The 26083-nt window shown below is 37.8% G+C and overlaps 6 protein-coding genes across 11 annotated transcripts; 3 read left to right on the top strand and 3 right to left on the bottom strand.

The window, feature by feature from the left end:
* Positions 1-1946: 1946 nt before the first annotated feature.
* Positions 1947-3334, top strand: LOC132178602 (two-component response regulator ORR3). Its single transcript, XM_059591060.2, has 5 exons — positions 1947-2256; positions 2345-2424; positions 2545-2622; positions 2708-2778; positions 2888-3334. The coding sequence occupies exons 1-5, from the start codon at positions 2106-2108 to the stop codon at positions 3198-3200; spliced, it is 693 nt and encodes a 230-aa protein (XP_059447043.2). The 5' UTR covers positions 1947-2105; the 3' UTR covers positions 3201-3334.
* A 1984-nt stretch (positions 3335-5318) lies between these two features.
* Positions 5319-7441, bottom strand: LOC132178670 (Ribosomal protein L2 family). 3 transcript variants are annotated; one of them, XM_059591158.2, is made up of 3 exons: positions 7311-7441; positions 6976-7159; positions 5319-6056 (listed from the first exon to the last, which is right to left on the bottom strand). In XM_059591158.2, exons 2-3 carry the CDS (start codon positions 7070-7072, stop codon positions 5545-5547), a joined length of 609 nt encoding a protein of 202 aa, XP_059447141.2. In that variant the 5' UTR covers positions 7073-7159; positions 7311-7441; the 3' UTR covers positions 5319-5544. The 3 variants fall into 3 exon arrangements, with proteins under 3 accessions (XP_059447141.2, XP_059447140.2, XP_059447142.1); XM_059591157.2 differs by having other exon boundaries at positions 6976-7076; XM_059591159.2 differs by having other exon boundaries at positions 5319-6050; positions 6976-7076.
* Positions 7442-10396: 2955 nt separating this feature from the next.
* On the top strand, positions 10397-12813 carry LOC132179814 (formin-like protein 4). The gene is made up of 2 exons (XM_059592596.2): positions 10397-11407; positions 11496-12813. Exons 1-2 carry the CDS (start codon positions 10431-10433, stop codon positions 12811-12813), a joined length of 2295 nt encoding a protein of 764 aa, XP_059448579.2. The 5' UTR covers positions 10397-10430.
* A 530-nt stretch (positions 12814-13343) lies between these two features.
* On the bottom strand, positions 13344-18695 carry LOC132178963 (neurofilament heavy protein). Of its 4 annotated transcripts, none has more exons than XM_088515161.1 (10): positions 18652-18695; positions 18257-18366; positions 17971-18095; positions 17126-17800; positions 16600-17010; positions 16363-16427; positions 15528-15624; positions 15323-15394; positions 14987-15097; positions 13344-13866 (listed from the first exon to the last, which is right to left on the bottom strand). In XM_088515161.1, the coding sequence occupies exons 3-10, from the start codon at positions 18019-18021 to the stop codon at positions 13837-13839; spliced, it is 1512 nt and encodes a 503-aa protein (XP_088371287.1). In that variant the 5' UTR covers positions 18022-18095; positions 18257-18366; positions 18652-18695; the 3' UTR covers positions 13344-13836. The 4 variants fall into 4 exon arrangements, with proteins under 4 accessions (XP_088371287.1, XP_059447535.1, XP_059447538.1 ...); XM_059591552.2 differs by having other exon boundaries at positions 17971-18126; positions 18308-18366; XM_059591555.2 differs by having other exon boundaries at positions 18308-18366.
* Positions 18696-21135: 2440 nt separating this feature from the next.
* GLP7 (germin-like protein 7) lies at positions 21136-22601 on the top strand. The gene is made up of 2 exons (XM_059592464.2): positions 21136-22035; positions 22527-22601. The coding sequence occupies exon 1, from the start codon at positions 21262-21264 to the stop codon at positions 21934-21936; it is 675 nt and encodes a 224-aa protein (XP_059448447.2). The 5' UTR covers positions 21136-21261; the 3' UTR covers positions 21937-22035; positions 22527-22601.
* A 443-nt stretch (positions 22602-23044) lies between these two features.
* Positions 23045-24876, bottom strand: LGT8 (glucosyl transferase family 8). The gene has a single exon (XM_059592113.2). It carries the CDS (start codon positions 24563-24565, stop codon positions 23411-23413), a length of 1155 nt encoding a protein of 384 aa, XP_059448096.1. The 5' UTR covers positions 24566-24876; the 3' UTR covers positions 23045-23410.
* Between the last annotated feature and the right edge of the window lie 1207 nt (positions 24877-26083).

The following is a 26083-nucleotide window of genomic DNA, read 5'->3' as shown; positions in this document are numbered from 1 at the left end:
TTGTAGAGTAAATTGATTTTGTTTTTTGGCCAAGTGGCTCACCTTAAAATCGAGTGAAACAGTTTTGAGGATATGCTCCCTCTCCTCTCCTCTTTCCCATATGCTCTTCGCTTCTATTCTCTTTCTACCTTTTTGGTTTTTTTTGTTTGTTTATTTATATTTGTAGGTTTTTTTTTTTGTTTTTTTTTTTTTTGCCTATATCAGTAGCTTTGGCCTTTTTGTTATGCGTCCGTCTACCTTCTATTGTGTTGTGTCATTCATCTCCTTCTCGACCATTGCTGCTGTTTACTGGTTGTTTGTTTTTATTTTTTGTTTTGAATATGAAGTTTATTCTCTTTAGATCTATTCTCATGAGTGAGAAAAAATAATTAGGTGTGAGGGATTTGGCTAGTGGCTACCCATGTCTTGGAGAACAGATTTGATCTTTAACTGTATTTGTACATGAGTTAGCGAAATATTGAAATCATAAATATCACTTAATTGTAAGAATTTTTGTTTGTATCTATGACTTTGTAATCTCATAGCACGTGACTATGATTTTGTAAACCTTTATACTTTGTACTGTAAGAGTTTTTTATGCCCGTAATCTTTACTAAATAAAATTCTCAAATTTCCATAAAAAAAAAAAAAATCGAGTGAGGGGCTTGAGCTACGTAATTAAAATATCTTTTATTGGCAGTAAGAATCGGGTTAGGATCTCTTATATTGTGTAGATTTTTTAAGTTATAATTATTATTTTTAAACTAAATTATTTAAATCCGATCAAATCAGCATTTATTAATTAACATTACAAATATTGATTAAAATATTCAAGGGATTACATCTTATAGAGTACCTTAAAACTTTGAGAGGATTTAGATGTATAAAAAACCAAGCCTAAATGACAGCCAAGGAGCCTTTAAAAAAAATTATAAAAAATTGTCGTACTATAATTGTATTTTTCACTTTCTAAAAGAGAACTCTAGAGTTTAATTTATAATAAACATTGATATTATTTTAACAAAAGTAAAATAAAAGTAGAAAAAAAAATTGAATTTCCATTTAAAATTCATAAATGTAGATCACAAATAAGGTAGCTGAATGCAAATAATCTCCCAACAAGCTAAAACTCACACGGCAACATTTACCTACCAGTAGCTGAAATATTTAATGGATCGTAAGGATTAGAATTACGTCAAGGATTTCGTCAACAAAGTATTGTTGGAGCATTGTTTAAGAAAAAATTATTATTCTTAATCAACAAGCTTTTTTTATATACAAGTTGCTTTGAGAATTCTTACAATTTCCCTTAATAAATATTCAAAATGATTGAACCATATATACGGATTACGGACCTCCATAATATTTGATGAAGATCAAAAGGGAAATACGGAGCACGAGGTAGCACGTGTATGAGGGCGGTTGGGGGGGGGTGTAAGCGAGGCTCACAAGATTGGCAAAGATACTTGCCTATCGTATCTTTATTGCGAGGAAATGTAAAAGAAAGACTTGGGAAGATGGGAACTCATCTGTCAGACTGTACGAACCGCATAGTAAATGTCCACCGGCAAAAGGCGGTAAAAATCTTCCCTCTTTTTCATGCCGCCGGTTCCCGAGCCCTTCTTGTCGCTCTGTCTGATTTTTTTTTTTTTTTTTTCCCACCTACGGATTTGACGGCGCGGTCCTCTGTTGACTTGCGGTCAACTTCCACACCCAACCAATCACTGTGGCACACGTTCCTAAGATTGACCAACATATCGCGTAAAATATCGGTCAGGGTCTGCTCGCGATACGATCAGGACACTCGCGCGAGATATGAGGGCCGTGATTTGGAGATCGCACCAAAGTGGATATCGAATCTCAGCGTTATGGCTTGTATTAAAAAAAGCAGATTTTGAGATTTCTTAGAGAGAGAAAGATCGGATTTGAGAAAGGGACTAATACAGAGAGAGAGAGGGAGAGACCGAGACAGGTAGACCATTTACATTGCAGCGTATAAGAGAAGATTAGCCAAAGAGGCAGAGGGGGAACCTTTGTTTTGTTTCTTTTGCCTCTTCTTCAAGAAAATCAAAAATTTAGAAAGAAAAAAAAGAGTCTACGTTCGGTAAATATTTACTAACTCGGATATGGAGGGTAACTTTGTCGTTTCACGGCGGATGATTGACGCTTTTGATGTTTCGCCGTCTGATTCCGAAGAAGCTCACGTTCTGGCCGTTGACGACAGCCTCGTTGATCGGAAGGTCATTGAGCGATTGCTTAAAATTTCTTCTTTCAAAGGTTTGCCAGTTGATCAGAATTTTCACTTTTCTTATAGGTTATGTTTGTTTCATGGAATTTTGAATGGAAAAACGGTCCGAATGTGCAGTGACGGCCGTGGATAGTGGAAGGAGAGCCCTGCAATTCCTGGGGCTGGACGAGGATAAGAGCGCCTCCGTTGGTTTTGATGTGAGTTTGAGCAGAATGAGATTAATTCAAACAAACTAGATTGCTTCATCTTCATTTCCAGTATAGGATTTTGTTTCTTTGTATTTCAGGTTCTGATTCTTAGCTCTCTGTCACCTTTAGGGCTTGAAGGTGGATCTGATCATCACAGACTACTGTATGCCTGGAATGACTGGATACGAGTTGCTCAAGAAAATCAAGGTTAGAAAATTTTCACATAATTCACTTTCTACGCAGAAATTTAACCAATTCTTGTAAATGTAATTCGATCCTGTTGTTGGAACAGGAATCCTCTACTTTCAGAGAGATTCCGGTGGTGATTATGTCGTCTGAGAACGTCTTAGCGCGTATTGACAGGTATTTAAAATTAAATGCAAAAATAATTAAGTGAAGCATACTTGCTCGTTACTCGTTAGAGAATTATATTTGATTTGATTTTTTAATTTAAAATAATTGTATGATATAGATGTTTGGAGGAAGGGGCAGAGGATTTCATAGTGAAGCCGGTGAAGTTATCGGACGTGAAGCGGTTGAAGGATTACATGATGAGAGAGGACGGAGTTGGAAGTGAGAGTAGAGGAGGGATCAACAAGAGAAAGCTACAAGATTGTTGCGATCTGAGTTCATCAGAACCGTCCATTTCATCATCACCGTCATCTTCTTCATCAGAATCGCCATCACGGTCGCCTAAATCGTCGTCATCAGCACCGTCTATTCCCACACCTTTAGATTCTCCAATCAGACGGCTTAAAATGACCACCACCGATTTGATTGATTAAGATCGTGCACACCTCTCACAATCTACAGTTGGAAATCCTGCAATCTCTGCAATTACTTTTTTTTTTTTGTTTTTTTTTTACTTATTTTGGTAAAAACTGCAATTATCCGTTACGTGTAACGGTTTTTTGTTGCATTTGTTTTTCCCGTTATTTGTTTTGTTTGTTCGCGTGAGTGGGTGAGTTGGAGTTACTATACTGATTTCGTTACTATACTAAGATGAATCTCGGCGCTTTGAGTTAAATTTGGTAGCCAGCTGATTTATCTTGGAGGAAATGTGAAATCGTGTGAAGAAGATTTATCCTGAAGCCAATTTTTAGAATGGCTTGAGAGTTGCCACGCGTTTGAATTGTGCATAGAAAGAAAAAATAGTGCAAAATGGGCTGGAATTAGGCTTGTGCGCGCAGAATGTTATATTGTGATTGAATTGATTTGTCAGGGATTGGGTAATGGATTTGCAAGATCTTGTCTGATAGAAAGAATATTGGAATGGGATGTGAAATGAAGGTAGTTTGAAATGTTCCCTTTCGCATGGACTGGAAGGAGTGGGGCTGAGATGTACTGTAGGGTTTGTCTAGTTGTCTCTTTGGGAGTGGCATGCTTGCATATGCCCTGCTGGCTAAAGGGCGAAAACCAATCACAACCTACAGCCTGGGGGCTTAGCTGCCTTTTCCAGATAAATCATTCCAATCCACGGAGATGGAGGCACCTCTTTTGATGCTAATAGGGTTGTAATTCGCCACAAAAACAATAATTCAATATATATATATATATAGGAAGAAATTTGCCTTTTATCTTCTAAAGTTCTTAAGATCTCTCATTATAAAATAAAAATAGTTATATAAATTAAGCCAAGTTTATAAGAGTATGATTAGTTTTATTATAAAACCTAGTTTGGGTTCACAATCGACTACCAAGACCTAGCCGAGTTCAAGACTGTTAGTGAGTGACTATATTCATTTACAACCCTACTTAGAAGTATTTTTCTCGTTTTGTTAGTTAAGTTGTAAGTGTTCTAACTTAAACTTGGGTAAGGAACAATTCAAATGTTCAGGGTTTATGTGGGGGATAATATAATTTAATCTTTTGAATAATTATGCTTACAAAGTTTTTTTTTTTTTTTGACATTCTTACAAAGTTTCTTATTGTTATTAAAAAAACAAAAATTGTTTGGTTTCGTCGGTACACAACTTGTGACCAAAAGTGCCTCTTTACGAAAAAGATTCTAGAATCTAGGCTGCAGATGGCAAACAATATATAATTGATCCGATTCTGATATAAACTCAATTTGAAATAAAACCAGTTAAAAAAATATAAAATAAAATAAAAAAGATAGTGAGAGAGAGAGAGAGAGAGAGGGGTTGGCTTCGTGGGATGTGAAAAGACACCTATGACCCAAAATGGAGTGCTTGATGTGAAAAGACAGGTGGGCTTTCTGGTGGCTATCTTTGGGATGCCTTTGCTGTGGCCTTGTTTCAATTAACTAATATCCGGTGCTTTGTTTTGTTTCTCCCACCATGCACGAGGTATTTGGGCCTTAAGATCTAGTAGATGTAGGTTTTATTCATTTTATTTTTTTATTTTTTGAAGAAGGTTTTATTCATTTTAGAATTGGAATTGAAATATTTTTGTTATTTTTGTTCTCTCTTTTTCAAATATTTACCCATGATTTTAAATGCATTAACAGAATCACAACAATCCACGTTATATTTGTGTGGTATTTTGTACATTTAAAAAATGAAAAAGACAAAAATGCCATTTCAATCAAACCAAAGTTACCAAAAACATGTTTTCTTCTCCTTTATTTTCTTTTAAGTCACATAACCAAACAAGAGAAAATGATAAAATTTATTTTCTTTTTCCTTTTTTTTCTTTTTTATGCCTTGTTTCGAGCACAAACAGACAAGCCATAAACCCTACTCGGGCACAAACCGGCAGGGACCAAAGACCTCGTTCAAACATGATGATTTAGTACTATGCACAAGTAAACATCAAGTTTTGAATGATTTAGGAGACCGGCTTACCCAATAAAAGCAAATCAAGCAACTATTTACTTTATATCTACTATCACTAGGGAAGACAATCTGCAACAGACACAAAGTAACAACTTACACCTGGTCTATGATCAGCCTAACACAAATTATCAAAGATTCCTTCAATTGTTGAAAAATACAGATGTGTTTATGGGATGGCAATAGCATTCCGCTAGAGGAACTCAATCCACAATAAAACTTCTTCACTTCAAGTGAAATTTAAGCATTTCCAAAGACAAACTCTCCAATGGGTCTGACAGTGTGCATAAATGGATTTGAGAGTATAGTACCAAAACAAAGAAAATGATTGACACTACTTTCTGCGCTTAAGGGGTCCAGTTTTGTAACCAGACTTACAAGGCTTGCCCCAAGGAGTGCGAGAACACTTTCCATGACTCCCACTACTCTTGCTCTTACCCTCGCCTCCACCATGTGGATGATCTACTGGATTCATAGCCACTCCTCGAACTTTTGGTCTTATACCCAACCAACGGCTCTGCCCAGCTTTCCTGAGCTTCCGAGCTGCATGGCCTGGGTTTGAATTCATACCAATTGTGGCCCGGCACCGAGTACTAATCAACTTCTCAGCACCTGAAGGCAATCTCACTAAACAATATTTAGACGATGGCTCTTTCAAGATCTTTGCACAAGTCCCTGGAGCTCGAACAAGCTTGCCACCTTGACCCGGGTTCATCTCAATGTTGTGGATCATTGTTCCGATACGCATAGCAGCAAGTGGCATACAACTCCCAATTTGTGAATTTATGTCAAGATGAAAGATCTGATTCATCATGCTATCATGCAAAGGACGAGTGCCCCCTACATCTATGAAAAGTGAAATAAACATAAGAAAAAAAAATTGTACAAAATTTTCTAGTTCTAATAGTTTCTGATCTCATAATAAAGCAACAGACTCAAATAAAATTAAGCTTAATACAACTGTTGCCGTGATTGGGGTTGAATTATTATTATTTTTCTCTTGAAAATGTCCAAAGAAGAAGTATATAGTCACATGGAGCCAAAATGGCTTTTCACACCTAACTAAAATTAGACAACAATATGGCTTGCTTAAGTAGAACTTATTTCTAAGTAACCAAAACAACAATAATAATGAAATTTCAATTTTCTTCTCCCTTTTCTCAGAAATCAAGCAGCAACTTGGATTTATAAAATGAGATTAATATAGCAATTTGGCTTAGTAAACTAGAGTTTCTCTCACTAATAATCAAACTTTATGCTCTTTAATTTCTTTACTTCATTTTCTGGTAAACCAAACAGTAAATTAGACCTCAAAACCTCCTCTTCACTGAGCAATATTCAAAAATCTGCCTCAAGCAAAAGTCTTTTTTTTTTAAAAAAAAAAATAATAATTTAAAATTTTCAGTTTCTACTCTTCCGATCCCCTCCGTTTCCTCAGAAATGAAACACCAACTACGCTTAAAAAATAATCTTAAAGGGAATTATATCCCTCACACTCAAAATTTCACTCTAATTTCAATACCAAAAAAAAAATCACTCTAATTTCTTCGCAAACATAAGAGTAATTTCGTTCAACACCCCCTTTTCACTGAGCTAGATACTGAAAGCTGCCTAAGGCAAAAATTTCTTCATTTATTGCAAAAGATATCAAAATTTACAGTTTTTATTCTTTCCCAGAGTTTCTCAGCAACCAAACACCAAATACGCTATAAAAAAAATTCGAAAAAAAAAATAATAATAAGAAAGGTGTGAACAAGAAAAGTACCCGCTGAAAGATTGCGATGAGCAACGTTGTTGAGATTGGGATTGACATTGAGCTTGAGCTTGTTGAAGAAGCACGATGAAGCTCGCCGAAGAGCCATTGGCCTTCCAAACGCTCGCAAGAAATGTCAAAATTTTCAGTTTCTATTCTTTCCCAGAGTTTTCTCAGCAACCAAACACAAAATACGCTTTAAAAAAAAAAAAAACACCAAAATAAGAAAACCGTAGGTTAGGATTTCTCTTCCTGCAGCGATTAGGGTTAGTTATCAGTCCTAAGTCCATCATTTTTAGAATTATGTGAGAGAGACGAAAAAGAAAGAGACAGAGAGAGGAGCTTACCTTGAGCACGACGGAGGCAAGAGGCTGCCGAGACTCGATCTGGGTTTTGATCTGAAGAGAAAGAGATAGAGATAGAGAGAGTTGAAGCGGCTGCCGAGAACACGAGAGAGTGAGAGATGGAGAGAGACAGAGCGACTTTGGACATTAAACTTGAAACTAATAGCATAGTCCATATAAATATAATGCTTTTTATTTTTTATTTTTTGAGGGAATACATATAATGCTAATTCACCTTAATTAGTTAATTGTATATAGTATACACATTAAATATATGATTATTATTGATTAATAAAATAATCCATAAACATAGTTATATTCTTGTGTGGTTGGGTCGGGTCAAGCTCGCGAGCCCTAAACGAGCCGGGCGAGCCTTGAACGAGTTTGACTTAACTGAGTCAAACTCAAAAGCTCTTGTTGAGCTTAATCGAGGGTATGTGTCACTAGCTAATCGAACGAGTTTCAACAGTAACAAATGAGCTTGTACAGTAACAAGCTCGGTGGGAATCGAATGAGCTATGGTGTATGTCGGCTCATTTACGGCCCTATTCTAGGCTGTAGATGGCAAACAATATATAATTGATCCGATACTGATATAAACTAAATTTGAAATAAAACCAGTTAAAAAATATAAAATAAAATAAAAAAGATAATGAGCGAGAGAGAGGGGTTGGCTTCGTGGGTATGGGCTGGACCTATATTTAGATGTACTGTTATAAGGCACCTATGACCCAAAGTGGAGTGCTTGATGTGAAAAGACAGGTGGGCTTTCTAGTGGGGCTATCTTTGGGCTGCCTTTGCTGAAACTAATATCCGGTGCTTTGTTTTGTTTCTTCCACCATGCACGACGTATTTGGCCCTAAAGATCTAGTAGATGTAGGTTTTATTCATTTTAGAATTGGAATTGAAATATTTTTGTTATTTTTGTTCTCTATTTCAAATATTTACCCATGATTTTAAATGCGTTAACACAGAATCACAACAATCCACGATGGATACTCTCCCGTTCATTTGATCTGGAGAGGATCTAGTTCCCATCTTGAAGAGCTATCTTAATTAAAAATAATAACTAAAATTTATGTTGATATTTTGACCAAAAGGCCATCTATGGCCTTAACTTAAGCGGGCCCCATAAGCATGGTTCTTCTGGTTAAGCTCAGCTCTTCGTGAGCGTGGTTTTGTTGGTAGCTGTGCTGACTCATCTCTGTTTATTCACAGTAGTTCAGGTAAAAGTTTTGAAATTAGAGACGTGCAATAAAGGTAAAGGTCAGAGTAACATGTCGATAATGATGGTATTCACCTCTGATACTACTTAAGTTAGTGATAATAAAAGGTGATTTTGAGAAGTATAAATGGATATGGGAGATTTGGCTTAGGTGTAAAAAAAAAAAAAAAAAAAAGATCTCTTGTAATTTTTTTAACAATCTAAATTTAGTTTAACTCTCTCTCTTTTTTCCCTTCTCATAGAAAACTTGAAATCAAATATCAACAGTTCAAAAAACTATAAGATATGAGATATCTTATGGTATTTATTTTATTTAAATTTTATAGCACCTAAACCGAATCCGAAGACAGAATGTAAACATAAGCAAAATGTAAGTAAGAGAATGAGTGGGATCAATGTACTTGTGCAACAATTTTTCTCTCCTTTTGTAGAGATTGCTTGCTGGTTCATGGAGGGAGGGTAGCTGCGGTAGCCAACGTCTACTTTTGGGACAGATTCTTGGATCATGATTCCTTATTACATAATTCATTTAATGAGCTCGGGTCTTGAATTAGGGCCTATGGGCCTTTGGTTGAGCCAACTAAGCCTTGGTCTATTCTACGTACTCCAATTTCAAAAAAGTATACCCTCATCCTCATATGACGCACAAGGAGTAATTACAACCATCAACGAGAAGCGGCAAATTTAGACCGATACTTTCTTCCTCTCTCGCTCTTCCATCAATTGCATTCAATCTATCACTCTTTAACATTTTCTCTCCTTTCACCATTCTTCTTATAATAATAATAATAATAATAATAATCCGTTTTAGTTTGAATAATACTATTTTTCTTAAGATTTCTTCCTGATATTTAAAATGGTAGATGTGAAAGAAACCTTATGAATAGATTTCACTGAAATATAGTTATTTTACCAAGTCCGGCGCATTCCGTTTTGACGGAGTTATGTAAGCTGCTAAGCTGCAAAGACACACCACCATGACCGGATCCATATAAAGCCTTTTCTCAACCACTACATAGAAAAAGCCTTAACTTCTCCAGAAACAATTTGGTGAGCAACTAACTATTCTTGAGCCCAGAAGAGGTCCACTTTACAGTTCCCATAACAAAATCATGAATATTTCATGGATTATTATTATTATTTTCTGCATTATCTCTCTCGAGTTTTTTAATAGCCGGCCGGATTACACCAAGAAACTTTCAACTACAATCATTACGTAGGAAAACAAAACAAAACATAATGGAGGAAGTCGTCCTTCTGACTTTTGCTTTTAGTTTGACTATGTCACTTAGTGCATTCCATTTCCATTTGTTTGTGATTGGCCACTTCAACTCTTCTGCACCCATTGATTTATGGTTTGACAGAGTCAACCACTCCTTCCACCGCCAACCTGCAATTAGATTTTATTTTATTATATTTAGCCGCGTCACGTTTTATATATTAATTAGATTGTAAAATATAATTTAAAATAAAGAGAATGCATTTTACAGTTGAAAATTTGTTTGAATACAAATAATAATATACTAAATTGGTAAAAATTAATGTAGACCATAGAAATTATGAGAGAATGATTCTATTCCTGAGCTGCAAGCTAATAGCCAATAGGCGAGACAAATTTATTTATTATTTATTAATGAAGCCCCCCTCCAGGTTTAAGATAGTAAAATCTAGATATTAGCAGAATCATAACAGAAGGGTATTTTGGTTATTGCATATACAAAACCCCGGGGAAGAATATATGGTATGGGATCGCAACAAACCACCCTTTCTCGGAAATTGTCAGCAACCAAATCCCAAATGCGTACGACAACGGGTATAATAAACCTTGGGTGCATAAAATACAGAAAAATAGAACGAATTCAGTTTCATGAATATTTTGCAAAACGTTCAGAAACAACATGGCTGTGATGTTTCAGCCATGGCTCCCTCTGTACCTATTCCTCCTCGCGTTCATCATTTCTGCGCTTCCTTTCTCTCATTGTCAATTCGGTTCTCCCCAGAACATCGAGACTTTCTACCCATTTGATCAAGCTCCGTCGCCGAATTCTGTCCCGCAACCTCCAATAGTTCGTCCATTTCCTCCAGCGACGCCACCGCAACCGGCGCCAACGAAGTCTTCGACGACCGGGAAGATTGTGAAGGCAGTGGCAGCCACGGCAGCCGGCACTCTGGTTGTTTCCGCGTTGCTCTTCTTTTTGGTCCATAGGGGTTTTGCTGCAAGACGCAGAGGAACGCAAGGCAGTAGTCGTTCTAGTGATGAAGGTCCGCCTGCAGCGCCACGCAATGAGTTTTCACGGGTTGACGGAGATCTCAAGGGGTTCATTGTTGATGAAGATGGTTTGGATGTGCTTTATTGGAGGAAACTTGAAGGGAGAAACTCCAAGAAGTGTACTTTCCGTAAAGAGGTATTAAAAAAAGAAGAGCAAGAACAAGAAGATCGGCGGAGGAAGTCTGAGCGACAAGAAGTTCCTCTGCTCCGAGGGAAGTCTTCAGCTTCCCATGTTAAAGTTGTGCCAGAAGTGGATGATCCCAATGGAATTAGTCCATCAACTCCTCCCCCTCCTTCTTCCCCACCACCAACACCAACACCAACACCACCCCCACCCCCACCCCCACCCCCACCGCCATTCTTGGCAGTTTCTGCCGTCAAAAGGCCGGCACCGCCACCTCTGCCGCCTAGGACAGGTGGTTCAAACACATCATTAAAGCCGCCCCCGGCGCGGCCAAAAGGCGTGGTAGGGAACAACCAGCCGGGAGAGTCTTCATCTGGAACCGAAAATGGTCATGTAAAAATGAAGCCATTGCATTGGGACAAGGTGAACACTAACACAGATCATTCCATGGTGTGGGACAAAATTGATGCCGGCTCTTTCAGGTAACAATATATATATATATACATAATCGTAATGACCTCTGGTTGGTTGTTCTTGCTGATTCTCAAAAATTTCAATTTGATACTTCAGGTTTGATGGAGATCTTATGGAACACCTCTTTGGCTATGTTGCCACCAACAACAAATCACCTGAAAGAAACAGTAACTCGGTGGGTCGAAGCAGTCACAACTCTTATCCGCCAGCACAAATATTTATCCTCGATCCTCGAAGGTCTCAGAACATTGCAATTGTTCTGAAATCTCTGGCCATATCTCGCAAAGGAATCGTTGCGGCGCTCATTGACGGCCACGGCCTTGACACTGATACTCTTGAAAAGCTGGTCAGAATTGCTCCATCCAATGAAGAACATGCCCAAATCCTAGAATACGAGGGAGATCTCACACGACTAGCTGATGCTGAATCCTTCCTCTACCACCTCCTGAAAGCTGTTCCTTCAGCTTTTACTCGTCTTAATGCCATGCTTTTCAGAACCAATTACGATTTGGAGATTCTATTCCTTAAGCAATCAATACAAACACTTGAATTGGGTTGCAAGGAGCTTAAAATACGAGGGCTCTTTATGAAGCTTTTAGAAGCAACCCTCAAGGCTGGCAATCGCATGAATGCAGGAACAGCGCGAGGGAATGCCCAAGCCTTCGACCTTAATGCTCTTCGAAAGCTCTCTGATGTTAAAAGCTCAGATGGAAGGACTACTTTACTCCATTTTGTCGTGGAAGAAGTAGTCCGGTCAGAGGGAAAACGGTGTGTTTTGAGCAGAAATCGTAGCATGAGCCGTAGCATGAGCCGCGGCGGCAGTACTTATAATCCTGAGAGTTTAACAACAAACGAGGAAAGAGACAAGGAATATAAATTGCTAGGATTGCCAATGGTGGGAGGCCTCAGTGCTGAGTTCTCTAATGTAAAGAAAGCAGCCACAATAGATTATGACACCTTTGCTAGCACGAGCGCAGCTCTCACAGCCCATGCAGCAGAAATTCGAGCACTTAATTCCCAATGTGCCAATGATAGAGGAGGAGGGTTTGTGAGAGAGATGGAAGGGTTTCTTGAAGCAGCTGAAGAAGAGCTAAAGGTATTGAGAGAAGAAGAGACAAGGGTAATGGATCTTGTAAAGAAAACAACAGAATATTATCAAGCAGGAGCTTCAAAGGACAAAGCAGCACCCCCACTTCAACTATTCGTTATAGTTAAAGATTTTCTTAGTATGGTTGATCAGGTCTGCGTTGAGATTGTGCGAAGCCTGCAGAAGAGGAGGACAGTGATGACAACTTTGGGATCATCATCGCCAAATTCACCACCGCCAAGGGGCCCTGTCAGATTCCCAAACTTGCCGGAAAACTTCATGTCAGATAAGTCAATGAGTAGTTCTAGTGAATCAGATGATTTTTGAATTAGGATTTTTATCACAACAGGATTTTTTTTGTATAGGAATAGAAGAAGGATTTTGTTCACTGTATATATTAAATGCAAAAAAAAAACACATGAATTGTTAATTGAATAGCCCGAGTATTTTTTAATGTAGCTAGTTCTTGTCTAAATCCTTTAGTCATTGTGGAAGGCCAGAGGTTTATTGAACTAAAAACATTAAGAAAATGTGATCAGATCAGTGAAACAGTGAATCTAAGGCTACTAAACGTAGAAAACAAGTACAGTCCATTGATATTGCCATATGGTCCATCTTGAGCCTGGATAATCTGAAGGCCTTTTACCAACCCACCATCTTTCTGAGTTGATTCTTTATATTCCTACTTTATGATTCCCGGCTAATTGCCAAAAACATGTAAAACCCTGTTCTTTGCAGAGATTTCTGGGTCTATGGGTATTAGAATAAATTGAATATGCCTCTGAGCAATTCCGACAGAAAGTTCGGGCATGGAATGAGCAATATATAATCTAAATTAAACTTCAGTTGTTCACGTATTCCATATAATAAGGATCAAATATCATATACTTTCAACAAAATAACTGACTAGAGAGTACCAGAACAATAGAATGGCAACCAACTACAAGAATTAATGCATTTCTAACAGTTTGACACTTTATACACAGCATTTCATCTTTTCTTTATCCTATATATGTTTGGTTTGCGAGAGCAAGTGCAAGAGGGGTAAGTAATAAGTTGTCAATGGAAGATAGCAGCTGCCCCAACCTCTTCTTTATCTCCTGCACATTATAAATATGCATGCCCTACCTAGACAACAAGATTGATGAGGTAAAATGTCTCTTCTAGCCATTCATATGCAGTCTGCAGCTCATTGGTGACAAATTGCTTGTTGGCTAAGTAATATATTATGGCACGAGTCCACTCTAAGCAATTCCTTCAAATATATCTTCTGTCTTCACCCAAGTATTTAGCTTTTGAAGCAGATATATTTCTTAGAACATGTATGAGTCCCAAACCCAAGAACATTGCTCACCGATGAACCTCATTTTTGGAAACATCCTGCATAATTTGACAAAGTAACATGATTCATGGGAGAAAAGATTAAGAACAATAATAACTTTACATATGCAGCCATAACTTATTAAACAGAGACGTTTTCATGAGAATAATATTTCAACATATTCAGAGTAATTCTCTGTTTCTTTGGGATGGCTAGGGCTTTTCGTTGTTTTTTCTCTCTTCCTAAGTTCCCTTACAACTTCAATCCACAGTTTTAAATTGCTAACCTACGCTGTCATCTAGTTTTGTCCGGCATCAACATGCCTTTAAAATCAATCCAAATTCACAAAATCAGGGGTACTACAGCTTCAGGCTAATAAAATATTTCTTCTAGTTTCTAAAATACTCATTTTGGCTTCTCACAGAAGGGGGACAATAAACCAAGGGGCATTTTCTTGTATCACATATCACTAAATAAATTATCTGTTCAGCAGACGAAAAAAAATGGAACTTATCTCGAATATTAAACGTATAGCTAAAACAACAGTTTGAATTGAAGCCATTCTTCTATGGTTCTACGAAATCGCTGCTGTTCAGAATCAAGGAACACTTCTACTAACAAGGCCTGATGGATGATGTTTCCAAAGGATCGAAAATATTATGAACCCGTATAACTCCCATGCCTACAATTCTAGAACTGTTGATACCAAATGCATCTTACTTATGGAGGAAATAAGTCAAATAACACAAAATTTGTACCAAATCGTCAACAGTGAGAAACCACCATGGTTTTTTTTTTCTTTTTTTGTTTTGATAAGTAAGAACCATCATGGTCTTTTTTTTTTTTTTTTTTTTTTGATACGTAAGAAATCATCATGGTTATTGTGGCCCACTTTATGTGGAGCCAACTTGACACAATACTTTAAACCGCAAAGCAAGACAGCCATAGCCCTCGACACTTCATCTACCACCACTGGCAGTAACTTGTGGAACACTAGTGCTACTTGACTTAAATTAAATACTTGAGTTCTTCAATTAAATCACCCAAAAAAAATCAAGTAAAAACAATAAAGCTAAAATATGGAGAGCACAAAAAAAAAAAGGAAAACTAGCAAAAGAAAAGGAAAAAAGGAAAGACAGATCAAATTTAAGTAAAGAAAGACAGACAGATGTGATATACCTTATCTGAAGTGCTTTTTGACATTTTTACTCCCCGATAAAAGCTTGGCACGGGTGTGGCTTTGAAATTAAGGCTCTGTCTTAACTTTCTGATGTCTGTCTCTTTTTGTTCCTGTGTCAATCATAGGATGTTGAAACATGCAATTTATATAGACTGAATAAAGTTATTTTTCTGATTAATGTATGATGGTAACAGTTGCTCACAGAAAGTGAATGTTTGAGGACATTTTTGAAATTATATTATTCATTAGGAAACTGTGCAGCCATACAACAGAGATGATGGCATAAAGGGAATGATGATATGCCTTTTCTAAAGAGAACTCATTGTAAAGTGTACCTTTGATTTTGATTGAAGACCTGTCCTCACTGCCTCTTTAGCGTTTGATTTTTCCTCCAATTTCTTTGAAAACTAAAATCAAATGGGTAAATAGAGATGACCAGATATGAGATCAGTAGAAGACAACATTGTATCTTTAAGATATCAAAAGAAATTGTGTGTGAGCGTAATGGAGATTTTATTTGGGGCGGTTCAATGGGGGTACCTTGTTTGTTTTCTTTGCCCTTTCATCGCTTTTCAAGCCATAAGAAGAAGGGGCCGCCTTAGCAATTCTTTTATCCACACAACCTGGTTTTAGTGACCTATTCCAGGATAACAATTAAAAAGGAATATATTGAACTTTCCATAAAAGAAAAATCAAAGATTTCAAAAATGAACCCATCCCTAGTAATTTCATTAATGCAAAACATAAGAGGACGATCTTTGGGTGATTTGCATAGCAGAAGGTTAGAGGCATTCAAAAGCATTCTTTCAGAATCTTTTCTTCATTGAATTGGAACGGATATCAAAAACTGATGAATTATTATCCAGATTATGCTTAGTTCATTTAGGCCCAACAATTTAAAGGAAACTTATCTGCATTGATATGAAGATGTAGATGCATGTTGGACTTGAAGAAACATAACTCCATATAATAGGCATAATTTTAATTAGGGCATTGAGATGATTGATAGAAACAAAATCGATAGAATTAAATCTCCTTGCATTCGTGAGGTAGTGGTGGCGCATACAGCTAAGATTGGATAACCAACATGATTGGACATTAATCATTACATTACATGTAAAATATGAGAAACTCTTCAGATTTCACCTTTTCCACTTGCACTACCCTCCTTGTTCTGATTTGTTTAGATTCGATAAAGAACAAAGTTCAAAGCAAATGCAGCGGTGGTGAACATATAGAACCAAATAGTGTTAAAATGCTAGTATGATAGTATCACAAACATTTAAGCAGAAAACTACAACACATAAATACACACACAGCAGTATACAATGGTAAATACATTCATCATAGGAAAAGTGTGAAGCCAAAACATTACCCTCCATTCTCTTTTCGTGAAGTCGTAGAAGTGGAAACCCTTGGTCCTGTCCCCTTTGCAGGCACCTAGTCCAAAAATTTGGAAAACAAAATGTTCCACAAAATGAAAATCGATGTCAGATAAGCCAATCATTACTTTATTCCCAGAGACAAAAGTAGTTGTTCAAAGGGTCATTCTTTTTTTTTTTCACGGTAAGTAAAAAGGTCTCTTCTTCTAGGCAAAGATAGCATGATAAACCTGTTTTGGTACTGAAGATCTCTCTTCAGCAGAAGATTTCAGCTGGTTGAAACTTTTTTCAAATGTCTTAAATGCTCGTTTGACAATGTCCTTGTCCCCCATTTTCTCCATAATGAAGGATTTTCGAGTGGTGGGAAGCGAAGTTGGATCAGAATTTGTAGGATCCATGCTAAGGGACATGTATAGAGACTTGGGAGCAACTTTCTTAATTTCAACAGTTGAAGAATTTTTGCTCCTTGGTAAGGACCAATCATTTCCCTTCTTTGTTGAAGATCGCGTTGCAGATATTGCAGTGGAAGCTGGTGTAGGCTTTGACACTTTAGGGGTGGAAAGATGTGATGCTTTAGTTACAGGTGGTGATGCTTTCTTCTTTACCCTTGTCACATTTCTGTCCCTATTCACTGGAGGAACCTGTACAAGCAAAACTAAGAAAAATATGAGCCGCCAGATTCAACCAAACAAAGTTTCTGCATAAATTTAATTTTGACAATAAAGATCGATCAGTTAAAGAAATTAATCACTTGACCTTCTTAGATTCCTTTGGATGTTCCAACTGGGCTTTTTCCTCTTTAACTTTTGGAGCATTTCCTATGGCATTGTCCTTATGAGAAATTTCCTTCGTGTCTTGAGATTCAACCAAAGTACTTTCTTCTGCTTCTTCTTCTTCTTCTTTTACCAAAACCGCCTCTTCTGGTTTGCTTGACTTAGGGCTATCTATTCTGCTACCCATTTCTTCTTCTACTCCCTCAGATAATGTCCTTTGACTTTCTGTACTGATTGCAGCATCCTCCTTCAGATCAGCCACGTGGGTGCTAATCACCTCACTGACCAAGTTGGTTTCTTGCTTCACAACTTCTTCTGTGGGACTGTGGCTATTACAGATATCAAATTCAAAGCCGGCACTACTAACATTACTGGTCAGATCTCCACCATTTTGATTCTCTGGCCTCAACGGATCATTTTCCATTTGATTTGCTTGATCCATTAGCTCAGCTCTGCGAGCAGCAATCTTCTTGTAATGAGCTTCGAAGTAGGCCTTCTTCTCGGCTACTGATCCGGGTGTTGCAAACTTCTCGACTTCTTCCAAGTACTTATTGGGCGAGAAAGCTGACCATTTCTCCCAGGACAGTGAATCATTCTCAAACCTCCCGAATGAAACCGACACTTCCAAGTCAGGTTTTGAGGCAGCTCTCTCTCCCATCTGTTCATATATTAACAGAAAAACCAAAACCCAATCAAATCTTCAAGCAAGAAACAGAACGGCAGCTCGCAATTACACAAACAGTAAAGAAATTTGGGAATTTGTAGATGGCAATCAATCAGTAAACAAATGGGTCACTTTTAAAGAACTAGAGGACAATTTAGGTGTACCTTATGGTCCTTATCTTCACCTCTGTAAACATCTACTACTGGTTCACCCATCTGAGCGTCAAAAAACTCCGGTTTGAATTACCAAAGAGCTACCTCACAAAGACACGAACTGTGTATACCGTGGCCTGTAACGAGCATGGACATACCATCAATGCGCTGGATCTCAAAAAAAGACCAAGAATAAGCTCATTCAATATGGAGACAAAAGAAAACACTAAAAAAATGTAAGCAGTGTAGTAGAAAGGAAAAGCTTAGGAAAATATGTAGCAAGGAAAGGATCACATGCCCATGTGTTGGATTCTACTCTTTTTTCTTTATCCCCCTATAATTCAATTACCGCTTTCAGCTTTGTCCGGTAATGACAAATTTGTCTGTCCCTCGTACTTCTGGAAGGTCCTAAATGGTAAATCCAATCAACAAGAAGAAAACAATTACATGAAGAGAGAGAGAGACAACCCATATCATGTTTCCAAAGATGATTAACTGTACTATTTCCAGTTCGATATAAAAAGTTTAAACTTTTTGAGAAAGAATGTATGATTGGTTAAAAGAGAAAAGATGGGGTAGTGTTTACCAAATCTTCAATGAGGAATTAAGATTGGTTGGCAGAGTTATGGAGGTTCAACAAAACAAAGTGGGCACATTGAATAACCAATGTGCTACAATTTTCTCTGAAAATACCTTCAGATTATCGTACTCCGGGCTTCAGAGAGAACCATGATAACCCCAAAAGCAAAGGCATTGATCAGATCAGCCATGGAAAGTAGATGGTAAGGAAGGCCCACTTCAAAAAGCTGTGTACGTAGTAGAGAGAGTGACTGACAGGTGTCCCTTAATTGAATTATCACAGACTACTCAGGCCATGTCTGGACCCTACGATGGAATTAGTTGAACAAAACGACATTGAAACTTTATCGTCAAAGAAATATCATAACGGGGAAGAAACGACATCGTATGATTTGTAACTTCTTGAGTTCATACGGCGTTCCCTTAATAAAGGATGCCCAAAACAAAACATAAATGCATGCTACCCAAGTGGTTGGAAGATTAAAATTCGAAATAATCTTTTAATGAGGTTCTATATAACATCATGTAATGTAAGGCACTATTTTAATTCAAAAGTTTAAGCTTATGCCCATAATTCATAATTCCTAAAGTTAAAAATTTGGCTCTAATACTAATTATTGATTAGATAGACAATGGGGGAAGTTTTCAATATAAATCCCGATTTGGAACATTAAAAGTCATATTGGGTAGCAATTGAACCATTTTTTTTATTTTATTAAGATAATGTCTAAAAAATGTTATATCAATATCTCACTTAGACGCGGACGAAATCAGGGAGATTACGGAGATTAAGGGTCTGTTTGGTTTGCGGAATAGACCCCTAAAATTGAATGATTATTCTATTCTTATGGAATAGGAATTCTTTTATTTGGTAGGGGTTTATTTGTAGGAATAGTTATTCTCATGAAAATGACTAATCTCATACACATAAGAATATGTATTTCTTATGGAATTTAATAGATTTTCCAAAACACCCTTTATTATTTTTCTTTTATTTTAACCCCAGCTTTTTTTAAAAAAAAATAAAAAATAAAAAACCTAAAAATTTATTCATCATCTTTCATATGTTTTCCCGCATTTTCTCACCCTCCAAACAATGCCTATCTTCCTAGATCTCCAAAACCCTAACCCTGTTTTTATTCTCTCACTCTCTCACAATAGGATCGTCCTTCTCCGGCGACACGTTAGCAAAGATCTTCGTCGCCGGCCATCGGGGCTTGGTCGGCTCAGCCATCGTGCGGAAGCTTCGCCACCTGTGCTTCACCAACCCCATCTTGCGCACCCATGCCGAGCTCGACCTGACCCTCCATAGCGACGTGGATGCCTTCTTCGTCCCCGAGAAGCCCCGGTTCGTGATCCTCACCGCGACCATGATCAGCGGCATCCACGCTAACAGCACCTACTCAATAGACTTCATCGACCAAGGCCACCCCAAATCGACCACCCTGGGGCACCTCGGGGGTCCACGCCCAAGGTGCTCCGGGGGTGTTGCGACTACCCCCAAGTCATGTAGGGGATGGCTGGCCACCCAATGCCGTAATTATAGGTTTTTTATTTTTTACTTTTAAAGGGTAAAATTTTTGGTAATTTTGATTTAATTCCCTTTATAATATATATATTGTTATCAAACTAAGAAATATGAATAATTATTCTATTCTACCTCCCTCTATTCCTATTAGTAGCTATATATTTTTTTAACGGAATACTCAATCTGCAAACCAAACAAGCCCTAAGGGGCTCCGATTTTGAAAATTCCTTTATATTATACATATAGAGAGAGAAATTTTCATTTATCCTGTTTGAACTATTATATATTTTACAATATCGCCCTCAAATTATCAAAAGTTATAATATGGGTATTCGATGTTTCAGTCCATTTGAGTCCCTCCCACGGTTAAGATTTTTCTAACTAATATGTGAAATGTCTCTTATATCTTTATAAAAATACAAATTTACAAATTATTAAAAAGATTAAAAAAACAGAAAATAAATAAAAATAAAACAATAGAAGAGAAAGAAAAAACTAAAAAGAAGGGGCGGCAAGTCGTGGGTCACCAAGGCCCACAACTAATTGTGGCATGTGGGTGTTTTTTTTTTTCTTCTTTTATATATATATATATATATATATATATATATATAAAAGAAGAATGTTAGGCTTACAAATAAATTTTACAAAAAAAACATTTACAAACTGATGTGGTACAACATGATTAGACATAAGATACGTTTAAATTTTGAAAAACCTAATCATGTTGTGTTACATCAGTTTGTAAAAATTTTTCTGTAAAATTTGTTTGTAAGTCTAGCACTCCTCATATATAAATGAGATATTTTAGTCATTTTCATTCCATTATGAGTTAGTGAAAATTTATAATGAAATGTGGGATTAAAAGGGACTAAAACATCGGACATTGCAAAACTCATGATAGTCAATTAGACAAGAAAGGAAAAGTGGGAGTATAAGAGCTACATTTCCTTAAATAATCGTAACCAAACAATCGTGACCCATCCTCAACTTGTGCTGGATTCAGCCCAGACAACATTCCCTCTAACTTGCCTTGCATTTTTCCTCTCAAATGCTCTTAAGCTACTCAATCACCTTCCCCACATAATTTCATGCTCACTAAACATCACTCTCCAACATTCCGTATATATATAACTCAATAGTCTTTTGCTGTTTAACAAATCGTACCTCAAACCCCAAAACCTTCTTGTTTTCTTGCAATGAAAACCAATTGTTGTTCCCAATTGCTCCAATTACTCTTCGGGTTGGCTCTTCTATTGGGTCTATCGAAACCCGACCCGGATCCGCTTCAAGATTATTGCGTTGCGGATAACAGCAGCCCACAATCTCTGTTCCTCAATGGTGCACCCCCTTGCATTGACCCAAATCGAGCAACCCCTTCCGACTTTGCCACGTCCGCTCTATCCAAGCCCGGCGATACGCGCGCCAACTTTGCCGGGTCCAATGTCACACTAACCAACACCGTCAATTTGCCTGGGCTCAACACCATGGGCCTGACCCTGGCCCGAATCGACATAGAGGCCAATGGGTTCGTGCCACCGCACTCACACCCGCGGGCCTCGGAAGTAACCATTTGCCTCAAGGGCGAGCTGGTTGTGGGCTTTGTGGACACCTCTAACCGCTTCTATACACAGAAACTGCTGCCCGGTGACTCATTTGTTTTCCCCAAGGGTTTGATCCATTTTCTCTCCAACGCCGACGAAACGCTCCCGGCGCTAGCCGTGTCGGGGCTCAATAGCCAAAATCCTGGCGCCCAGCTCGCATTGTTAGCCTCATTCGCAACAAAGCCTGGGATTCCTGACGAGCTATTGAAGAAGGCGTATCAAATGAACGGCCTAGATGTGGCCAGGATTCGGAGGAACCTTGGAGGGTGATGTTTATACTTTCTGGAATACTAAGGTGACAACTCGTGCTATCAGAACATTTATGTTTGCTTGTGCTGTTGGCCATGGGGAAGCCCATCTTCTTTCCAGGTAAAAAGGACTAGGCCAGCTGTCACGTTGTGATTCTATTGTTTTTTTAATTTAACTATTTCTATCAAATAGTATGAGATTGCTTGAGTAATATCAAACAATAAATGCAGGCAAAATGGATTGATTGCTTTGCATCATTTAAGCAAAAATCAGGGGTGTAATATGATTGAAATCAAATTCCACCGAAAGAATTATGGTAACATTAATTAAGGTAAAACTAATCAAGGATTTAGACTAAGTGTTTTTAACAAATTATTTTGGGAAAATGAAATGATCCCATTAACCCTCACAAAGCTTCAATAATGTTGCACAATAGCTCCATGATAATGACATTTGGAATTTGGATATTGAATTCAACTCCTGCTGTGCTATTGGAACGGAACAAAAAGAAAATGAAATGTGAATGCTCCAATTCTTTAGTTCAATAAGTGTGGAACCTCCTGGCGTGAGAGGAATATTTCTTTTCTGTTAATTTTTCATTTTCTTGGTAGGTGAGAGGGATTTTTCGCATATCTCATTAGCTTCTATAATCTTCCCAACCTTATGTCATGACACGTCGTCTTGAAGAAATTTGGCTGTCAACATCAACAGGAACATGAAAGGAAGAGGCATGAAACTTCGTAGCAAATTGAATGAGAAAAGAGACATAGGTTGTTGACTTGGATCCTGCATCGCACATTAATATTATCCACACGTATATAATATAATAACACAAAATATTAAGGCGATGGGTATCCGAAGCCGAAGGGATTGAAAATGCTTATCAATGGCAGAACAAAATATCGTATACATTATTATTGTTTCTTGTTTCTACTCTTCAGCCCATCATATGAGCTTCGACGAGGTCCACTGTGAATCTGTGATCGATTCAATCATCACGGGATAAAGTGATTGTCCACCTTTTCCAATTTATTTTATTTTATTTTACTTTTAAAGGAAAGAAAGTAAAGTAAACGACAAAAACGGACCTGTCACCACTTGATGAGCCAAAACAAAGAATTATGTAAAAACAAAATGGAAACTTGAAGCGAAGAACGAAGAACAGCTGTGTATTTTGTGAATATGTAAAACCAATTATTCTTTCTTCTGAGTTCTGCCCCAAAGTATCATTCCAAAGACCCATTACATTTTACATGCGGAGAAATCAACCCACCAAAATTGTTCCAAAGAAATGGAACTACAAGAAAGGAATCGAAATCTCAGATGTAAGAACAAGAAGTACAAAAGATGGAAACAAGAAACCAAAAAGAATGTAGAAAAAATTGGAAAAACCAACGGAAACCCATCAATCCCCTTCCCCAAAGGATTGCCCCTCTAAACCAATCTGTACACGGCTAACAAAGAATTCTCTGAACAATGTACCAAAGAATCAGAACTAGTAACCCGAATACCCAACCAATGCCGGAGGCGACGTCAAGGAGGAGGAGAATCCAGAAGACTGATCCTTTGCCCTGTAAAGATCGTACGGCTTCCAAACAATGTCGAGGGGGCAGGATTTATTGGCATCTAGGCGAACCCAGGGTTTGCCCTTCCCACTCCAGTGAAGCAAGCTGACGGGGCCAGGGTGTAAAGACCTACAGCTACCCTTGACATTATCGCCGCCGAGACCGTGCTGGTTCCACCGGTGATCAATGGGCTCCACGTTCCCGCCGAACACTAGCAAGAACGGTGGGAGCGAACCCAGATCGTAGATCCTTCTTTTCCTTTGCAACTCCATCCAATTCTCGATCCTCCTCCTAAAGTTCCCTTCTCTCCACCTCACCAGGTCCATCACCATCACGCCGGTGTTGAAATAGCACGGGTTTCGGGAGGCGAAGACCCGGGAGAGCAACGGGTCGGACCAGAACGAGTCCGTGAAGTACTTGGTGAAGTTTGCGTGGCAGTACTCCGGCGCTCCGATGACCCGGGAGCCGGTGAGCTTAGAGCTCCAGAGCCTGTGAATGTCGTCGACGACGATGACGTCCGAGTCCAGGTAGATGACGCGGTCCACGCACTGATCCAGAATGTCACCCAAGTAATTCCTCGCGTAGTTCAACGGATTCTCGAGGGCTAACCGGATCGACGAGGAGATGAGGTTGATCACCGTGTCCTCGCGGAAGATATAGACCTTGAAGTTGAGCGAAGGGAAAGTGGATCGGACGAGTTGGGTCAATTGCCGTGGGCTCGCCGGGTCGAATTCCGCCGAGATGAAGTGGAAGAACACGTGCTCTGGGCACGAGGCGTGTCGCAGAACCGAGTGAACAGCTGCCATGGAGCCACGTAAATACTCCGAGTCCAAAGTCATCGCGATATGTACCAACGACGCGTCACACGACGACACATAATCCCTGTTGCTCGACACGGGGCACTCCGCTCCGTTACGGTAGTCCGGCGCCTCATCGAACTGGTCGAACCCGTGGAGCCCCGACCCATATCTATCCCCACCGCCGCCGATTATAGCCGGAAACGACCGGATACCCAGACAAAACGGCGGTAACAGAAGCGAAACAAGAATTAATAAAACGGCTGCGCTTAATCGGAAGAGAACCATTTATGGCGTTCCCTTCCAAAAAGCCAAGAAAGAAATGAATGGGCTTTCTTTGTGATTTTCTTGAAAATGAAATACAGGGCGATAGTTAAAGGGTCATATTTCGCATTCAAAGTGAAAGAGAAATGGGAAAAGAAAGAAACGGTCAATGCGTAAATGAAACTGCTTGAAATGATAAAAATGGAGAAGAAGACGAAGGAAAAGACCCAACTTGGTTAATTTTTCTTCGTCTTCCCAGTGCGTTTCAATGGCTGCTGTGCCTTTTCTCTGATGGAGAGAAGGAAGGAGACTGCATATTGGGAAAGGAATTACCTACTTATATGGGATTTGATTACCGTCTCTCTGGTTTGTTTTATTATTATTATTATTATTATTATTATTATTACTTTTTTTTTTTTTAAAGGAAGGGAATGGGAAAGGACCTGATTTTATTTTATGTACTAATAAGCGGGACCTTCGTTATTATAACGATGCAAGGAATAATTTTTTGTAAATATATTTAATTATTAATGTATTTGAATGGAGTTTACGTTAATACCAGGGGAATATATATTTGAAAGATTTTAGATTTATTATTATAACATATATATTTACGGTTTTAAATCGAAAAGAATGAAACTATTTAACAGTCGTTTTGCCCACGCACATTACAATGCGGCTCCTGTAGGTTGTACTCACTCCTTTTTTTTTTTTCTTTTTTTTTTTTGTGTAGATGATTTTATTAATCAAGAAAAAAAACTTTCCTAAGAGATGCTAAATTTTTTTATTGTATTATCATGTACAATAATTTTCAGAAGTGAAACTCGTTTTTATCTTTATTTTTTATTTTAAAAAATAAACAATATTATTACTAAGAACACATCCTTTTAATATAATTATTTTTTATATGCGATTTCCAGTATCGAATTTATTAGGATTGAGGACATCAATGCTTAGATTAGACAATAGGCATGGGTTGGCCTCTTTTGACAGTTGGATTCCCGCTTCATGAACGCAATAATGGGCACGGGAAGTTCTATGTACAGCTTTAAATATTTCCATCTTTTCCTCCGCTTGTATAGCTCCACAATAACCCTAAATAAATAAATAAATAATAATAATAACAACAAAACAATCAAAACCAAATATTTTTAAAATATTTAAAATTATTTTTATCTTTATATTACATAAAAAAAAAAAAATCTAAAAAGATTTATCAAACAAACCCAGAAGCTTTGAGCAGAGAAAAACAAAAAGAAGCATGGAAAATTGGTAAGCCTAAAAGGATTAGCAATTTAAGCAATAAATCAAAGTGATTCATTGACCTAAACGCCCATTTTCATGATGAGATGTCCTTCTTGACTAAGAAAACACCTATTTTCTCATAAAATAGTGTCGATTATTTTAATAGTTTTTAAGGGGCTTTGGTCATTATTGTTAAAACAAGAGGCTCTACGTGTACAAATTTGATTGTATTTAGTAAAGACATTCAAAGGAATTACTTAAAATATTTTAAAAGGATAAAGCTTTCTCTTAATTCTT

Source organism: Corylus avellana, chromosome 4 (genome assembly GCF_965113065.1).
Source record: "Corylus avellana chromosome 4, dhCorAvel1.hap1.2, whole genome shotgun sequence".
Classification (NCBI taxonomy): domain Eukaryota; kingdom Viridiplantae; phylum Streptophyta; class Magnoliopsida; order Fagales; family Betulaceae; genus Corylus; species Corylus avellana.
The sequence above is the reverse complement of the archived record's forward strand: the minus strand, read 5'-3'. Positions and strand labels throughout refer to the sequence as shown.

What these genes read in the sequence shown, in the direction of transcription:
- LOC132178602 (XM_059591060.2), top strand. Translation starts at nt 2,106, where the DNA reads ATGGAGGGTAACTTTGTCGTTTCACGGCGGATGATTGACGCTTTTGAT. An exon ending in AGTTGCTCAAGAAAATCAAG is followed by an intron (nt 2,623 to 2,707) that starts GTTAGAAAATTT and finishes TTGTTGGAACAG; the next exon opens with GAATCCTCTACTTTCAGAGA. An exon ending in GTCTTAGCGCGTATTGACAG is followed by an intron (nt 2,779 to 2,887) that starts GTATTTAAAATT and finishes TGTATGATATAG; the next exon opens with ATGTTTGGAGGAAGGGGCAG.
- LOC132178670 (XM_059591158.2), bottom strand. Translation starts at nt 7,072, where the DNA reads ATGGCTCTTCGGCGAGCTTCATCGTGCTTCTTCAACAAGCTCAAGCTC. An exon ending in TCATCGCAATCTTTCAGCGG is followed by an intron (nt 6,057 to 6,975) that starts GTACTTTTCTTG and finishes CACTTTTCATAG; the next exon opens with ATGTAGGGGGCACTCGTCCT.
- LOC132179814 (XM_059592596.2), top strand. Translation starts at nt 10,431, where the DNA reads ATGGCTGTGATGTTTCAGCCATGGCTCCCTCTGTACCTATTCCTCCTC. An exon ending in ATTGATGCCGGCTCTTTCAG is followed by an intron (nt 11,408 to 11,495) that starts GTAACAATATAT and finishes TTGATACTTCAG; the next exon opens with GTTTGATGGAGATCTTATGG.
- LOC132178963 (XM_088515161.1), bottom strand. Translation starts at nt 18,021, where the DNA reads ATGGGTGAACCAGTAGTAGATGTTTACAGAGGTGAAGATAAGGACCAT. An exon ending in GTGAAGATAAGGACCATAAG is followed by an intron (nt 17,801 to 17,970) that starts GTACACCTAAAT and finishes ATATATGAACAG; the next exon opens with ATGGGAGAGAGAGCTGCCTC. An exon ending in GTCTTCAATCAAAATCAAAG is followed by an intron (nt 15,098 to 15,322) that starts GTACACTTTACA and finishes TGATTGACACAG; the next exon opens with GAACAAAAAGAGACAGACAT.
- GLP7 (XM_059592464.2), top strand. Translation starts at nt 21,262, where the DNA reads ATGAAAACCAATTGTTGTTCCCAATTGCTCCAATTACTCTTCGGGTTG.
- LGT8 (XM_059592113.2), bottom strand. Translation starts at nt 24,565, where the DNA reads ATGGTTCTCTTCCGATTAAGCGCAGCCGTTTTATTAATTCTTGTTTCG.